The following is a 19,064-nucleotide window of genomic DNA, read 5'->3' on the forward strand; positions in this document are numbered from 1 at the left end:
ACGTTTGTTTCTTAAACAGGTATGTACAAGCAAAGTAAAACTCAGCTGTCATGCTCATTTTCTGTACAGGCAGGACTCAGGAAGTGTGATTAACGAGCTTTATCTCCGGCGTGGTTCATTGCAGAGAGCTGCGATGCCTACGCAACACAATTCACGTCAACCTCATGGTGACCTACTTCCTCATATCGATCACGTGGATCACCACGGCAACTCTCCAGTCTGTTCCGTCGGCCGCATACCACAAGGTGAGTGTTTTACCTGTAGGCAGTAAATCAAAATTACGAAACACGCTCAGTGCCTTCATTCAGTCAACAGTGCGTGTTGAAAGAATAGTATAACTACTCGTGTATGGTCAATCAGCCAAACCAGATAGAGCTTCCTTGTTTTCTTGAATTACCTTTTTTTTAAGATGCGTGTCGCCGCACAAATTAAAGTAGAGGTACCACGCTTACTAAGCACGAATAACCAAATTTGCAAGAGGTTCAGAATTAGAATTTAATGTTTGTTTTTCGCGCTGTTCGAACAAAATATTTGAGTGCATTATCGAAATTTGAACCGAGGTTCTTTCATTAACAGCCGTAGTATTTCAAGAGTGAGGTGCAATGCTTTGTGAAAGCATTCTTGATGGTTTGATATGTTGTAGACCTCGTTATACAGTATCTATTAACGCCTGTAAACTGCAATTTAACAGCAGTGTCCGGCATGCATTGAAACAGGCACAATTTGTTAGCATTAGGTAGGAAGCGTCCGCAATGGACGCTATACCATGCTTGTCTGGGCCATACATCCTGTACCTGCAAGAGGAGAGGCATTTCCCAAGACATCTTTTAGGAAATACGTATACTCAAACTTCGGTTTCATAAGGAGCATAGCGCGTTTGCAGACACAACCGCAGTCCATTCAATGCTGGCTGCACATTGCACACCCATTGTTGCAACGGAGGTGCCCGCTCGTTTTACTTACCTTTTTGCTTGTGAGGTTTTCTGCGTGCTTAGAGGCGTATTTTAATGCCGTACCTCCCGCATGACAACGCCGCCACCTTTTCCCGTATAATTAGACATATGAGGCGTCCGCCTACACAAATTCCAAACTTCGTTTGCGTCAAATTGTGCTACAGGGAAGAGTTGGTAATGTCTCTGGACGCATGTTGTAAAAATGCTTCGGGTTCGAAGAGAGCATGGATGCTTTCCCTTGTAGCCACCCTCCTGACGACGCATTCATCCCGGCCAGCTATGCGGCAGAGTGGCTGGGCCTCGATGTCACCAAACACTGCCGCCGCGTGCTTTGTGAAAAAGGAAGATTCCGGCAGTGACATGGTGGTTGCAGCCTATGGGATGATATTCTAGTTTACCTTGACATGAGTCTCATTTATGTTAATGCTCTAGCTAGATTTCTAAAAGTTCTACTCAACGGGGCTGCATGAGATGTGATTCAGATTCAGCTTGGGTTTTCCATGTTGCCTTGTTTCCCCCCCCCCCACCCCCCAAATTTTTTATACTCCTTGGAGGAAGTCTTTCTCTGCGCCCCGGAAATTGAGTATGAGTCACTTCACGTTTTTTTCTGGTAGTTGACTTTGATTCTGAGTAGTGTGGAATGAGTGACCTCTAAATATTCTATGTCCCCATTCTTCTCAGGGTACCTTGTCATTTGTCACACATTCGGTTCTAACGTTTCTTGTTAGTATTGATTGTCGTACTCGTCGACATTTTTTGTAAAGATACCCAGCTTTCTCGCTCAAAATTACAACCTCTCGGGAACCTAACAAAACCACTTTAGGAAAATGATATTTGGCATAAAGCTAGCAGTCAACGTGAGGGTTAAAACGCTGAAAGAATATTTCAGGTTTCAGAATATGTTTTGTGTAATTCGCTGTCAAATCTAACTCCCCATGCATTTCTATGGGATAGTTCCCATGGCTCAGGAACCCAGTCGCGCAACGTGCGCAACTTTAAACTGTCCACAAAGGAAGCATTTACCCCAAATATTAGCTGTGCAAAAGAACTTTTTATTTTGCTACAAAATTGCAGAGTAATCACTGTTGAAAGCACTGCCATGAGCGGGAACGCTGCACATGCAGGGCGATGCGACTTTGCAATTTCTTGCTGCATTTCTGTTTCTTCCACCTTCGGGCAAGGCTTCTTCTAGCCCCCGAAAAGTGTAAGAGGTACTTGTTCGCGTTAGCATTACCGGTAATAAATTAAATTTCTCTCGTGGGTTTGTTGTCCCTCTCTACCAATCGGCTGCAGTATTCCTCGAAATCAAATAAGTAATTGTCGTCTTGTTCTACCTCTTCCTTTTCGCTGAAGGCTTTCTAATCCGCTATCCTGGCCTTCCCAACTCTTGTGAGTGTCCGGTTATGGTGTCGGTCAATTGTTAGTTGGATAATATAATGAAAGTTTCCAGAGCTCCATGCAAATCGTCAGCTCTATGTGGGGTATTACCCTCGAAACATTTAGGTATGCAGTGTGGCCCCTAGACATACATGCTGCCGGTTCGGGTGGAGTAGTGAATATCTCTCCAAGAGGTCCGCCGGTGTGCTGGGCAACGTTGTGGACTTGCTCTCCTGTCTTTGGCGTTCTAGAATAACCCCAATCTACGTGAGTAGCGTTAAAATCGTCCACCACTAGAATCCCTTTGGTCGCTTTGAGGACCGAACGGCAGAGTCTGGTCAGGTCTTCCAAGTTGTCATATTTCCAAGTTGTCATAGGTCGAGTATGAAGAGACTCTGCAGATTCTTCTTCCCGAGTATCAACTGCATGACCGTGTGTTCCACCCTGTATTGGTTCATGCGCTGCTGCGTCGTGGAGCAATTCGAGATGAGTATGACAGTGCGGGTCTTGCCTTCGGCTATGTATGTATTGTAATCCCTGAAGGTAAAAAAAAAAAAGGAGACGAAGACTGAACCGAAACGACGTGACAGAAAGCGCACTTTCAGCAAACTTTACTAAGACGAAATCAAGCATTCATACCGGGACACTCTCTTTTACACAGATATAGAAAAAAACAAGAACTGACAAAGAAGAAAGGATTGCCTCGTTCCCTCTTTGCATTACCCAACTGTTAGGGTGCCACTGTGATTGCGATTTTACGATAAACCGCTGGCTTGCCCAAGAAAGTGTATCTCCTTATCTGTAAGGGCGAGGGAGGAAATGCCACGCAAAATATAGCGTGAACTGCACACATGAATTATGGAAGGCAAAGAATGCGAAACTTACAACGGGTTATTTGAAGGACAGAAAGTTGCCCTAATTAGGTCCCGTAGCCGTTCGAAGTCCAATCGGCACTTTTTTTTAGAACAATATTCAGCCATTATACAGATTTTAACCGCATCTGTCATCATTGGGGCCGATGTTTTCGGCGTGTAGGATGTGCGAGGCAGCAATCACTAAGTTTCTACAGAAAAGTTCCCTATTCAGTTTTTATTTTCGCAAATGAGGCCTGCCTTCAAGCTCCCTTGCCTCGATGAACCAGAACTATATAAAACACTTTCTTTTCAATCACCGCACCTTCTCTCAATCGCGATGCCGCATCTTGAAGCAACTTTTTATACGATGACAGCTTCATTTTCTTTTCCCCTAATAATTTTCTTTTCACTAGGCCCTCCCGCCCTAGCGATTTGCGTGTCGGACAAATTCGGTTTTTGTTCTAGACAGCAACTTGTCCCCTTTTATTTTATTCTTCCAGGCTACACTTCTACATACAAATTTTTTCAGTGTGTTCATTCATTTCAGTATTTTCGCATCTAAGTTACCCTAGGTAATAGCCTAATTTGGGAGACATATTTATCCAATCCCCAAGGTGAGTATATGCCAGTATCTGGTGAAATCTACCAAAAACCGAGTGCCCTCTGGCCGATTGCTATCCGAGCCCTGTTTGTCGGCCGTCCCTCCACGTACGATGAGAATAAGTGCAGTGACGAACAGTGCCTCTTGTTGCCTAACGCATCTATTTCATGGGCTCTTCGCGAGACTTCGAGATAAAAACAGATGGGGAAAGTAATGTTTCGGGCAGCGCCCAGTTTGTTTACAGCGTTTTGATTGATGTACTAGGAACTCAAAAAAAAAAATCCGTAAAACCCTTTCATTACTTCAAGTACGACGTATGAGTAAGCACAAATCAACAAACCATCTCTGCGTTTTCTTTGCACGACAGACACTTTAAACATTGGTGTAAGAGAAGCGGTACCCAGACACAAATGCCCTAAAGCGCTTTCGCACGACTACCTCCATTTGCCTGAATCGCGGTTTTCTGTTTTTCTAGAACGGATCAAAGCAATGCAAACGAGACAGGGTTACAACGAATGTGCGGGCTTGACACAACGGTTATTGTGATTCACGTTTAGTTCCGAGAGGGATAACTTTTCTTGCGTTGTTCAAGTTTTGTGTCGCTGCAGAACATTCCTGCCGAGCGCTTAGGCGATTCCTCCCGTCGATTTCGAGCCATTTTTCCCATGACAAAATTGTGCTTACAAGATGAAAGGAATACGCTGCATCGACATCCGTTCCGAAAACACAGAATTTTTCTCTGAATAATGTGAGTGTTCAGGATGTCGTTATCTTTTTTTGCTCGTGTATAATCGCCTCCAGAGCTTGGTTTTACACTCGGGGTTTTCAAAATTGCCAGAACAGGATTTAAAGCAAACAGAGTTCTTTCAAAGCTCTAAAAGCAGGGGGTTGAAGGAAAGCTTTTTTTTTTTGGAATGAGTTGAAATGTTTGGGGTTATTTTTCTGAAACTAAGAGTAATGTTCGTATGGGCCTATCCTGCACTCCCCGTAACATGGCTCTTTTTTGTTGCGTGAAAATGCTAAGGCTAGCTGGTAATAACATATCGACATTATGTGTGAGGTTAAATCGCCATTTTATCAAATCGTTTGCATTCAACATAACATGATTTGCAGCAGTTTATATACCGGAAATGGCTTGTGAAATAATTGTGTACACTGGGGTTTGCAAATACTATATCCTGCGCTGGCTGTACCGAGTTTTTAACCAACGGTTTATATCTGTCGCCTCGTCTGTTAGCTGCTGATATTCAGTTTTCATTATAATTTGAAAAACTTCGAAATTTTTCCCTGTCGTTTTTGGTTATTCAAAGGCTTCCATAGAGACAAAGTCGCTTTTTAGGAGCTTAGTGTATAAACCGACCGATGTCACCAAATTTCCGCAGAGTTACAGAATTCCGTGCCCCATTTGGGTTTGAGGCATTCATTTCATTCATTCACAAATTTCCATTTATATTGATTGCCAATAAAAAACGCACCCTGACAGAGAAAACACGCTATGCCCAACGGAATATGCTTTTAGGTGACCTAAGTAAAAACGTTTCCGCAGACATTGAAAAGGCACGCCATGTTTTTGAGGACTCAGAAGAAAGCGAGGAGAAAGCTGTCTTTGTACGCACCGATTATTGCACATGCTCTTAGGGCTTAGCTATCGCGCCTTGATCTGAAGTCTGGAGCTGGTCGGAATTTCGCTTTTTAACACCAAAGCGTTTTATTCCGGGATTCACGAATATTTCACTTACGTCATATCCGTCACGGAAGTGACGCCAGTAGAATGTATCAAGCGGCCCCTAAAGGGTGCACTTCTGCATAAGGCTTCTTCTTGCGGAGAAGCAATCTTTAGAACTGAAGAGTACGTTACACTTCGGGTTGTTAGTTTTCGGGTTGTACAATTTAATTATGCTGGGATACACCAAGATTTCACTGACGTCATATCCGTCACGACAATGATGTAAGTACGCATTTGCCGAAGCGATCCGCCAGCAGGACGTCGCTCACCAAGCACACCCACAAGAGAGGCGCCGACCCGCAAATTATGCTCAGCTGCAGATTTCACTGTACATTTCACTTTCGTGTGTTGCCGATTCCTATGACAGAGCAATCAGCCAGTTTTTAGATGCAACGCATCTCATTCTCGCCCCTCTGTCCTTCTTGCGTCTGTCTGGCGTTTTCCGCACAGCTGCGCCTCTCCTCCTCTCCTCTCTCCGATAGCGAACACTCTCTCCAAAACAGTTGCGCGTTGGCGCAGCGCGCTCTCACTCCGTTGCTAGGCCCCGGTGGGCGGCGCTGCGCATGCGCAGTACTCTCTCTCTCTCCGCGCTCTCCTCTCTTTCGGGCGCTGTGAATATAAAGCGACATGCCGCGCTCCGACGGTCGCAGTCGACGGTCATCCGCGTTACGCTTGGACTCTCTCGCAGTGCTCGACGATTGCTTGATGCAATCGTCGAGCCCCTAACTGTACACTTTACGGAACACAAGGCACTCATTCTCTTCTGCAATAAAGACCGTACCTGAGCATACGTGTACTCCATGTGCATTACATGGTGAAAATGGAAAATTACGCCCACCTCCCATTCGCGTGAGAATGCCTGCTATAAGCGTAATCAATACGATGGAAAACGCCAATGGAACCCCCAATGAGATGCGTTGCACCACACCAGGGTTCCCGCGAGGGGAGGTGGGCGTAATTTTTTTCAATGGTACTGTTAGAAGGAAACGTCACGATTAGTGCAAAAACGTTAATTGTGCGTACACCTTGCGAGAAGTACACTCACTTATTACCAAAACATGCGCGAGAAGGCGCCACGGCGGTTCTGCATTTTTTCAGACATAGAAAGCTAACCACAGTGGCTTCAGCTACTCAAGTCCATGCGAATTGAGTTATCTTTTTCAAATAACCGGGCAGTTGATATTGGACACAGAACAGAAGAGCGGTAAAAAACACTATTTCCTCCTTCTCCCTTCTACCCTGCTCCCTGTGCGCTGGGCTTTAAGAATATTTATATTAGGGCTATTTCATTGTCTTACCCTATACTCGGGAACAAGTTAATAACGGCACTAACTTATGTACGGTGTAACTCCGCCTAAGCGACCATCCCAGATGTCAACGGGTGCACCCGTTTTAAAAGGTTATTCCTATGAAAGCGGGATATTGAATGCCTTTTCTCAAGTATTTGTTTGTCGTCGCTGCAGTAGTTTATAATCATATTAAGCTCAAAATCACGGAAAGGGCTCTTTCCGCGTTAAAAATATTCTCAGCAACGCCCTACTGGCACAGCGCGGAGTACTGTCGGCTGCGTTGATTAGGCCCAGAGGCAACTTCGGTTGCCGTCCTTAAGTTGTGCCCGAGTATACATTATTTACCGCCCCTTTGTATCACCTGTAGAGCCGAAAGAATCATTTGGGTTTTTTTAAGCGAAGCTTTCCGCCTCACTGATGATATCCGTACGCGCAAACGCACTGCAAGAAAGCCACCTTGCTTGGACGATGATGACGACCATGGGTGGCGTGTAAGAAAATTGAAACGCTACCCTGCGCAGTTTGGCGGCCGCTCCATTAGCACCCCTCCGTTAAAGGTCAATGTGCAGCAGAGGGATGAGGCACAGCAGGTCTGCGACGGCGCGACATATATAGGCGTAACGTCGTGTTCTGACGTGAAGTTCGACAGCCGCAAACCATAGCTCAACGAAAGGCGAGAATGGCGGTGCTATGTATGCCTTTAGTTTGTTGGCCCAAGGGCGTTAGGCCTAATGTCTAATTTATAGTTAAAAACCTTCAATCTGCAACCATTTCAAAAAGTACTTACTGTACACCCCTCCCCAGGTAACGATTGTTACCTTAGGACACAGCTGAAACATTAGACCTGGGGTGTGCATACCCCAGAGTTGCTCCAGTTGTTCTCGAAAATTCGTGCATACCTCCAGTGTGGGTGCATGATTTGTTATGTGCCGGGAGAAATCGGAAAAAAAATCAGGTTGAGGAATCAGTTGACATGGCTACCAATGACATAGTAACAGAGTAGTTAGCCATATCGCTCAATCACAAAAACGTTTCCAAAATTTCAACACAAACGGCTCTACAATAGAGACCGCGAAGTGTTCTAACATGCGAATGGGTGCCATTGGGATATAATATTTTTATTTTGTAACTTAAACTCGCACACAATTCATATTCCGCGGCACGCTGCTATTACCTCTGCTGTATAAGGCGCCGGACAAAGACCCACCAAAATAACTTGTTTGGTTCCTAATGGGAAGAAGGGATTCGTACGTGCCCTGGAACGTCAATGTGTTTATCTTGTCTTATTATTTAATTATTTATTAATTTATTTTATTTATTTAATTTTATTTATCAATTTGTTGATTTATTTATTTATTTCTTTATTTTATAATATATTTATTTATTTATTTATTTATTTATTTATTTATTTATTTATTTATTTATTTAGTTACTTATTTATTTATTAAGTTAGCTTATTTTGAACACCCTTAATGCCCTACGGCCCTTCTCCTTGTTTTTTCAATCAAAAATGTCCATGAAACGTCACCAAATTCTTTGCAGGTAAAATGCTAGCAGTCCTGCATCGCTCTGGAAAAGGCAAACGTTAACTCCTTTGTTACCGCGGGAAATCGACCGATTTTTACGGGCCTAAGAAAACATTTTTTGTGCTAAATATTCTGGTTAGGCGCATATTGCACAAACATAAAAGGCAGATGATTCAAAATTCTTTACAATAACACCAGTTCTTAAAACGTCTTCATAATTATGGTAGGAAAAAAAATTATCCGGTTCAAAATTTCTGAGTGTAATGGTGTCGTCCAATACGCCCAATACAAACAATCTTTGTAAAGGTTGCAGATGGGCTATGTGCATTGAATTTTGGACTGTATGAGCTATTGGTGCACCAAAGCCCTCAAGGAGAACAGCGAGCGAAACAGATGGCGTATTAGAAATTCTATACATCGGTTAGCCGATGAAATCATGTAAAAAATATACCTGCTCGGTAAAATGTAAGGAGTTTAGTGTGACACCATTGTAGTTATAAAATTCACTTGTTTTAAGTGCGAATGCACTTCTTAAGCGAGCCTGAAGCGTCCGCCGCCGTCTGCATAGCAACAGCTGCGGGTGCGCGCGCTCCTCTTCTTCCTTGGCAACGGGGGGAGATGGGCGCGCGCTGCCTGGCCGCTGACATGGCACATACCCACGTGGGGGATTGGCCAGGAATCTCCTCGTCTTCCTTGGCAACGGGGGGAGATGGGCGCGCTGCCTGGCCGCTGACATGGAACATACCCACGTGGGGATTGGCCAAGAATCGGGCGTGAGAACCCGCTTAAAGGAGTACTGGCACGAAATTTCAAAGCTGAGATCCGCTCGAGCAATCAAGTACAACGCCAACAAAAATAGGTGTCTGTGAATAAATGAATCTTTCTTTCTTTGTAGTTGTGTGTGTGTGTGTGATCTCTCTTTCGCGAACATTACCGAACCGCGCAAATTCAACTCGTGCATTCGCACTTTCACATTCTTCCCCTCGGGGAAATGCGGGGAATTTTTTTTTTGCATGTTAGCGGTTTCATATGGGTGTTGTAACAGATTTTCGGTAAGGTAGAAATACAGTAATTTACATTTGTCAGGGCTAACGGCCTTTTCGGAGTGGTTACACCTGAAACATATTTTCCCTTTAATGACCGTGGCGCACTGACTGCCGCATTCAGTAGGTAGACGATAGGGGACGTCTTGGCAGAGGAACCTTTTAGTTCTCCAACTTCCATTTCTACCACAATGCAACGCAAGTTCTGCAGCTCTACCACAACGCAAAATACCTGATGCTCCACGTCAGTCATCAGATGTATGATTGTCTTTTTTCAGTACTCGGGGTTGAGAAATTGAGTCACCTGTTGTTACTCATCAAATAGGCACTGCGCTGACAAACTTAGGTAGAGTAATCGGGCTACACCATGATGGGGCGCATTCCGCTGCCGTACAACGTGTAGTTAATATCGAGGTCGGCAAACAAACTATGATACAAGAGATATACCTCCCCGGTGTTAAAGAGAGATTAATCACAAACAATAAAAGAAATTCGGATCCCCGCATGGCTTCGATTTCACCTTGAGCAACGGAGAAAGCCACACAAATATCTCACAAAACTTAAATCCAGTTCCACTCAGCGTGAAATTTGATGTAACAACGGAGCGGTGGTCCTCGTACTTTGATCTGATGTATAGTTCGAGTATGGATTACTTGCTGCGCTTGCGTAGATGCCGTCGTTAGCTTACTGGTGTCCATTCGGTGGTCGGCGACCTCGTTTATTGGGTTAACAAGGCAGAGGTCCATCAGTGAAAGTGGCAGGAGTGCGGCGTTGGTTGTGGAAGGCGCGGACAATTCGGCGCCACCTCGTTAGATCATACGCACACGGTGCTCCTAGATGACTGGACTCGCGAAGTGGAGCTGGCTGTTGCTGAGGGCCTTGCATGGCGGCATTTGCTTTATGACGGATAAAACAACTCCGTCCGACCGGATAACTGGGCCGATCAGCTTGTTCATTTGGGTGGTAAAAGTTATATGAAACTGGGATAGCTCATAAAAATGTTCTGTGCTGTTTTGATCCACACGAAGAAAGGAAGCCACATTGAACTTAGTAGCCCTCCACAAAATGATCATATCGCCTGCTACAACGGCTCATAAGATTCCCATTCACAAAAAGGATTGCCCTATAAACCGCAACCGGAAGCCCGGTGGCATTTGATGCCGGGAATAAGTGTTGACCTATCGCTGTACTTGGCAGGATAGTTCGGCGTAAGGTCGTAGGCACGTAAGACCGAGGTTTTGAATCAGCAGAAGGTTTATCACCAACCAAAGTAGCACTATACTGTTACCAGGCATGGTTATGTTGTTGGCGAAGAGGACCCATAATATAAGGTTGCAAATCTAGGCGACTAACTGCGATAATCATTATTTGACCCTGTCGTTATCATCACGGCTCTCTCTCGCTCTCAGCCTTGTTCGTCTTGCCCGGTGCCTGCATCTCGCTGTACGAATCTTCCAAATATAGTCTCTTCCCCGTAACAATATATCTGTGTACACTTCACCAGCGGTCATTGAGTTACACCGGTATGATGATAAGAAGAGTAATAAAACCCGTCCTCTCAGCATAGACACAATCGGATTAAATTTAAAACAATAAGATTAAAATTTAAAATAAATAAGAGCATATACATCCAAATAAAAGGTTCACAACTAATTTCACGAAACATCGTAGTAGCAGCCGCTGAAAATTGCAGTTGTGAGTCACAACAGCCCGAACGCTAATTTATAAATTGCGCAAACATATCTGATTTAGGAGACAAGAAAACTGTGTATAATGTGCATAAACTGGCTGCCAATTTCGATAGCCAAAAGGATGACGCATCTGCGTGTCAAGGAAGAACTGTTTCACGACAAGGAAGGTGTGCATCACACCTTAGACGAGGGAAATTATATTTTCCGGATGTTCTAACTGCGGCTACCATTGACCTTGTCCGTGTAGCTTATCAAGCGGCAGGCACTGCGATAGTACAATCGCCCACCTTCTTAGCTGGAGCAACGCTTTCCGCGCTTCATCAGCATGATCATCAGCATCATCATAATCATCATCATGACCAGCCTATCTACGCCCACTGCAGGGCAAAGGCCTCTCCCATTATTCTCCAATTACCCCGGTCCTGTGCCAACTGCGACCAATTTGTCCCTGCAAACGTCTTGATCTCATCTGCCCATCTAACTTTCTGCCGCCCCCTGCTACGCTTGCCTTCTCTAGGGATCCACTCTGTTACCCTTAATGACCAACGGTTATCTTGATTTCGCATTACATGCCCTGCCCACGTCCATTTCATCTTCCTAATTTCTACTAGTATGTCCTTAACACGCGTTCGTTCCCTGACCCACTCCGCACTCTTCTTGTCCCTTAATTACAGCTATCATTTTCCTCTCGATTGCCCTCTGAGTCGTTCTCAATTTAAGTTGAACTCTCTTAGTGAGCCTCCAAGTTTCTGCCCCGTAGGTGAGTACCTGTAAGAATCCGCTGTTATACACTTTCTTCTTCAGGGACAATGGTAGGCTGCTATAAATTTATCTGAGAATGTCTGCCGTATGCACTCACCCCATTCTGAGCATTCTAATTCTCTCTGCCTTATGGTTGGGATCCGGGGTCACAACTTGGCCAAAGTAGATATATTCTTTTACCACTTCCACTACCTCGCCCCCTATCCCAAACTGTTGTGCTGTCCCGAGGTTATTGATCATTACTTTAGTTTTCCGCATATTATTTTCAGGCCCGCGGTTCTACTCCGTTCGCCTAGTGCGGAAACCATGCTTTGCAATTCGTACCCCGAGTTACTTAGCAAAGCAACGTCATCAGCAAATCTGAGGTTACTGAGGTATTCTCCGTTAAACCTTACTCCCACCTGTTCGCAATCTAACGTTCTGAATACTTCTTGTAAACATGCTGTGAAACACATTGGGGAGATTTTGTCTCCTCTTCTGACGCCCTTCCTTATAGGTATTTTACTGCTCTCCTTATGGAGGATGATGGTAGGTGTGGAACCCTTGTAGATATGCTCTAGTATTTTTTACATAATGCTCATCTACTCCCTCGCTCCTTAATGCCTGTATAACTGCTAGGGTTTCGACCGAGTGGAATGCTTGCTCATAATCTATGGAGGCGATATATAGGGGTTCAGAATACTCAGCGCACTTCTCTATCACCTCATTGATCGTGTGAATATGGTCTATTGTTTAATAATCTTTACGGAATCCTGCTTGTTCTTTAGGTTGACTGAAATCAAAGGTTGCAGAAACTCTGTTAGCGATTACCTTGGTAAGTACCTTGTAGACGACTGACAGTAAGCTGATCGGCCTGTAATTTTTCAGGTCCTTCATGCCACCTTTCTTATGGATTAGGATGATGTTCCCGTTCTTCTAAGATTCCGGTACGCTTGCGGTAATTAGGCATTGCGTGGACAGGTTTGCCAGTTTTTCAAGTTCAATTTCTCCTCCATCCTTTAAGAGGTCTGCTGTTATCTGATCCTCACCAGGTGCTTTGCCCCATTTCATTACTGTCAAAGCCTTCCTTACTTCTTCGGTCGTTACTGGTGGGATGTCTATCTCCTCTGAACTACTGTCTCGTTCGGCATTATCCTGGATGTCCCGGCTACTGTACAGATCCCTATAGAACTCCTCGGCCACTGTGACTATGTTATCCATTTTTGTAATGACATTACCTTGCTTGTCTTTAGGTGCATACATCGGATTTTTCCCCACGCCAAGACGCCTCTTTACTGCTTTCAGGCTATCTCCCTTCTTTACAGCGTATTCGATCCTCTCCATATTATACTTCCGTATGTCAGCTGAATAACTTACTGAATAACTTAGAAAGCTCCGCTAGTTCTATTCTGTCAGCTGGGGTGGAGATTGTCCTGGGTTGCCGTTTCCTAATTAGATCTTTCGTCTCCTGGGAAAGTTTACCAGTATCCTGTCTCGCCATCGTACCCCCGACTTCTACTGCACACTCCGTGATAATGCGTGTAAGGTTGTCGCTGGCTTCCTGGGTCGTAAGCTCGGCTTCCTCGGTAAGAGCTGACTGTCGGTTCTGCGGCGCGATCCAGAATTCTTGTCACTTTACGCCTTACTGTTAGCTCATTATTCGGCTTCTTTCGTGCTAGCTTGTTACGGTCCCTCCTCAAATCTAGCTTAATTCGAGATCTTACCATACGATGGTCCCTACACCTTGCCTTTCCGAGCACTTCCATATCCTTCACAATGCCATGGTTATCGCATAATACGAGGTCTATTTATGGTCCCCATTCGGTCTCCTCCACGTCCACTTCCGGCTCCCCCGTTTTCAGAAGAAGGTATTCATTATGCGTAGGTTATTTCGTTCTGCAAACTCAACTAGTAGACCCCCCCTGCTATTGTTACACCCCAGACCACAGTTCCCAACTGCCTTGTCTCCAGCCTGATGCTTGGCTAATTTAGCATTGAAATCTCTTCTTTTTTGGCGCTCTTTGCCCATAGTCGGCCTTGCGCCAATAAAACCCAACTGTCATCAGTATTGAAATCTCCCATAACTACGGTATACTGTGTTTTTCCTTTAGCCATTGCCGATTCAACATCTTCATAGAAGCGTTCCACAACCTGGTCGTCATGGCTGGATGTGGGGGCATAGATCTAAACCAAAAAGTAAAATTCTTGGTATTTCATTAGTGAATGTTTTAGGCACATTGACTATAATCACTTAGGGGGCAAAATTTAACACTTTGTATGCGAAATGTCACCTACCAGGTAGTAGGGTTTAAAGTTTTCTTCATAACGGGAAAGCTATACTAACTAGGGACCAAATGGGTTCAAACATTTGAAAAACAGTACCAGGAAATGTGTTTTTTGTATCAGCCCACTGTTTGTTACGCTAGCAACAATGAGCCATACCATCTTCTGTATTCTTGGGCAAGCTAATTTAGTCACAACTTTAGCACTGCTTGGATTTCTGTCCTAATTGAACGAGCCCCTCATTTCCCTTTCTGATTCGCTATATCCATAGCGAGGGCCTCTGTTCTGGCAGTCTTGGTGCCATAGGGAGCTTAAGAGGGTTCAACGCTGCGGTCGACCACTCTCGACATGTCGTAGATGCTCGAGTCACGCCTAGAGGGTTAAAAAGGAGGTACCCTTCGCCCCGAGTAGTCCGAGTGGCGCTGGCTACCACCCTTAAATGCAGAAAACAAAAACACCTTAACATAAATATTCCAGAAAATGGAGCGGGAAAATAGCCCCGCCGGTAGCGTAGTGGTCATCGCCCAAGACGCGTACTGTGGAGGTCGTGGGTTCGGATCCCACCCGGCTGGCAATTTTCTACACTTTCCTTCTGTCTCTCCAAATTCCTTATCTGTTTCAATGACCTATCACATCCTCCCCTTTGCTTTCCGAGCTTTTCTTGACTGCGAACACTTGTTTATATATATATATATATATATATATATATATATATATATATATATATATATATATATATATAACAATATATATATATATATATATGTGTGTGTGTGTGTGTGTGTGAGAGAGAGAGAGAGAGTGAACATAAATTCCAAATGTTCGCTTTCCCTCCTTTGTACGGTTCCAAATCTAACGAAAGCGGCTGCAGCAGTCATTGAGTGGTTTCCTGTATTCGTAGGTACCTCCTTGTTGCTAGCGTAACAAATTGTGGGCGGATACAAAAAACACATTTTCTGGTACTGTTTTTCAAATGTTTGAACCCGCTTGGTCCCTAGTTAGTATAGCTTTCCCGTCATGAAGAAAACTTTAAACCCTACTGCTTGGTAAGTGACATTTCGCATACAAAGTGTTAAATTTTGCCGCGTAAGCGCTTATAGCCAATGTGCGTAAAATATTTACTAATGACATAGAAAGAATTTTTCTTTTTCGTTTAGATTTATTCATGTGCGGCTTTCTCGCTCATGCCAGTCCTTTCAACAGTGATTACTCTGCAATTTGTTAACAAAATGAACATTTGTTTTGCACAGCTAATACTTGGGGTGAATACGTGCTTTGTGCACAGTTTCAAGTCGCGCATGTTGCGCGACTGGGTTCCTGAGCCACGAGAACTATCCCATAGAAATGCATGGGGAATTAGGTTTGATAGCGAATTACACAAAAAAATAGTCAGAAACCTGAAATGTTCTTTTAGTGTTTTAATCTTCACGTTAGCTCCTAGCTTTATGCCAAATATTATTTCCCTAAAGTGGTTTTGCTAGGCTCCCGAGAGGTTGTAATTTTGAGCGAAAAAGCTGGGTATCGCTCGAAGCGCTCAGAAACACGCAATGATGTGAAGTAGACGCGTAGATTGAGCAATGTCGTTCAATGGGAAAAACAATTGCCAATAAAATTCAAAAGAAAGCACCATAAACGCGCCGTTATCTATGACACGAACCGAATTGGCCACGTGGCGGTTTGATATGCTTTCTTAGAAAAACACGCCCTATCTCGATCTCAGGATTATATTTTCAATATGAATCATTGAAATGGATGGTCCTGAGCATCATTGAGAGGATTTGGAAAGGAGTGCATCTAAAAATACTATCCTTTCGTGAACCGGTCATGGTAGGAAAAATAGATTTGATACGTCCTGCTCATGGCGTATACTGAAATGTTTTAATAACAGAGGCCCGCTGTTGCACTTAATGCGTGATTGGGCTGTGAATTTTAGTATCAACAGTTTTCGTTTCTCCCTGACCTTTCGAGTGCCCCATTTCTATGCGGTGTTGAACCACACCAAAAACATACATTTGCTGAGTTTATCATCGCCTTTAGGGGATATTTAAAAATGTGGCATAGCTGTAGGCATTTTTCTTACTGCCCTAATACATAACAATGGCATCACGATGGCCATTGAATTTCTTTTTAAAATAAAATATACGAAGCCAATTTAGATTTAAGAAAGAGGCTATGTGTTATTCATCCCAAAAGGCAATGACCAAGGTAAGACTTAAACGAGGAGTGTGCAAGAAAAATGAAATGCATTCGCCTAACGAAAGCGATTGGGCGTCGATCCCGGGGAGGATCCGGACTACCTGCGCAACAACATCAGATGTGACACGCACGAAGTGCTTCTCGTGCGGTATATGGGATCCGGCCGCACATGCCTCGTGACGCTAAGGGGCCCGCTGGAGCCCCCAAACCGGCTTTTTTTCAACGGTTGTGTCCTCAGGCCCCGTCCCTTCCAGGCAGGGGTAGTGCACTGCTAGCGTTGCTTTCGCCGTGGCCACATGAGCTCTTCATGTCCGTGCGAAGCACCGGATCCCAATCAGGTCGAAACTACTCCACCTCAACAGCCAAAGTTTAAGTGTGGTCTTTGTCGCTCTGACGACCATGAGATCACAGATAAAGGCTGCCCCACCAAGAGCAAGGCCACGCGTGCGAAGTGCCGTGCATGGCGTGCTCGTTCCCAGCCAGACCCAACCTCAACGTTCAACCGTTTCGACTGTTTGGCGGAAGAGGATGAGGATGCAGTGGAGAAGGAGGAAGCTACGGAGCCTCCCTCGCAGCCAACATATCGAGACGCTGTTCGTGGTTTGCGCCGTCGCCTGAAAGCTGTTTCTGAGACGCCCTTGTCTCCTGCGGAGGATGAGCTTGTGGCCGTAGACCAACAGCTGGCTTTGCTGCAAGTTGAAATGAAGAAACTCAACACGCGAAGGTCTCAATTACACGCCGGCGGCCGAACTTGCATCAATCCGCTGGAGATCCACCACGTCCACCTCGTGCATTCTCCAAGGCTCATCAGCACGCCCCGTCTACGACTGACCTTCCCTCACAGCCTGCCCCCTCTACTCTGACCCACAAGGAGCTCCTCCAGTTTGTGGTGCACCAGCTACAGACACTGGTTTCCGTGCTCGCCGCCCAACTTCGCTAACCAGTCCGCTTCCATGCCTGAATCACACCAATATATCGTTCAGTGGAACTGTCGGGGTCTCTCTACAAAAATTGAAGAAATCCGTGAAAGGCTACGTCTGGGGAAGCTCCATGCCTGGGCTTTCTTGCTTCAGGAGGCGAACTCCCTCCCCCGCTTGCCTCAATTTACGGCGTATGCTGAGCCGTCCATTCCTGATCGGCGGTGCAGCTCAAGTTCTACTCCTCCGGGCAAGGCGGCCGATTATGTCCTATCTTGGTTTCCTCAAAACCCCATCCCTCTAAACTCGTGGTGTACAGACTGGCAGGAAGTGGTGGCGGTAAAAGTGCAGCTCCCGCGTTGTGCGGTAATACTGGTATCGTGCTACGTGCACCATTATAGTGGTCGTGCTCTCCGCCTGCGGCTGGGTTGGCTTACCCAACTACGGCGAGCTAACCCTGGGTGTCCCATTCTTGTGGCGGGGGACTTCAATGCTCCACACTGCGACTGGGGATATCCGTCTTCAAGTGAGCGTGGTCGAGTGGTCTTGGAGCACTTCACCGATGCCAGCTTTACACTTTTGAATGACATTACTAGCCCAACACGCCGGTGTACCCACGCACGGATGCCCCCCTATTCACCTGACTTGTCGTGGTGTCTGGGTGCACAAACGGTATCCTGGCAACGTGAAGCTGACTTCTGGGGCAGCGACCATCACCCCATTCGCCTGGGCCTTATTCCAGAGTCGACGGGTCGCCTTCGTCGCCGTTGCACAGTGGTGAACTGGGACACCTTCCGTTCCACACTGAATGCATCCTTCTCGGAGCCCATTCCGGATCCCACCGCTCTTTTTCGGCGTGTTCTCATGGACTCCACTCAACATACGTGGGTGGAGGAGTCCCGCCCAAAGCCTGATCTTCGGCTCCTGCAGCTTTGGGCTCAGCGCAAGCGAGCTGAACTAATTTCCGCACGGGATCCTTCGTCCCTACCAGCCAGGCTTCAGTATCAGCGCCTTACCGCTGCTGCCAGGCGGCACGAAAAAAGACTGTCGAGGCAGCGCTGGCTTGACTGATGCACCTCTCTAGGCCCATCTTCCTCAACGGCGTGTGTCTGGCGCACGTTTCGCGCAATGGAATCGGGCAGTTGGCCTCCAGATGCAGCTGCCAGCGCTTGTATTGCGTCAAACAAGGACCCGGCACAATTCGCTCCAGATGTTGCTCGGGCCTTGGTTCCTGCATGTGACGTTGTGCCAGTCGCCATGCCGTCTCCGTTCCCCCTGCCTAACGGTGTTGGATTACGGCCTACTTATGAAGCCGTTTTGGGAACCCAGGCACCGTTCACAGTGGCTGAATTCCTGGCAGCGATCGATCACGCTAAACAGCGGACTGCTCCGGGTCCCGACGGCATAACTTACGAGGTGTACAAGAACATCGACGACCCAGCCCTCGTGCCGCTTTTGGACTCGGTTAATCAGGTGTGGCTCTCCGGTCAACTACCTGACTCTTGGCTTCGGGCGGATATTGTTCCCATTCCAAAGCCCGGGAAACCACCACATGTAGTTCGGAACTTGCGCCCCATCGCCCTGACATCGACGCTGTGCAAGTTGTTGGAGCGAATGCTTGCAACACGGCTTCAGTGGTGGCTTGATACCTTTCAATGGTATCACCCGGCGCAAATTGGATTCAGGCCCTATCTCGGTACGGAGGATGGGTTGGAATACCTCTCATCTATGGTTTCAGTTGGAGGCCGATCCCGCCGTGTGAGATCTGTGCTCGCCATGGACATATGCAAGGCGTATGACAACGTTAGTCACGCTGCCATCCTACAAGTTCTACATGGCCTCCACCTTCCAGACAAAGTCTGCGATT

The 19,064-nt window shown here is 45.9% G+C and overlaps 1 protein-coding gene across 1 annotated transcript in view; it reads left to right on the top strand.

The window, feature by feature from the left end:
- LOC144168919 (diuretic hormone receptor-like) overlaps window positions 1-19,064 on the top strand; it is a 219,946-nt gene that overhangs the window by 132,540 nt on the left and 68,342 nt on the right. The window contains exon 6 of the mRNA XM_077697915.1: window positions 125-245. Within this exon, the coding sequence (XP_077554041.1) occupies window positions 125-245 (121 nt within the window). The remainder of the gene's footprint in view (window positions 1-124; window positions 246-19,064) is intronic.

The sequence above is a fragment of the Haemaphysalis longicornis genome, unplaced genomic scaffold, assembly GCF_048455015.1.
Source record: "Haemaphysalis longicornis isolate Haplotype H1 unplaced genomic scaffold, Haemaphysalis longicornis Haplotype H1 scaffold_2, whole genome shotgun sequence".
NCBI lineage: Eukaryota > Metazoa > Arthropoda > Arachnida > Ixodida > Ixodidae > Haemaphysalis > Haemaphysalis longicornis.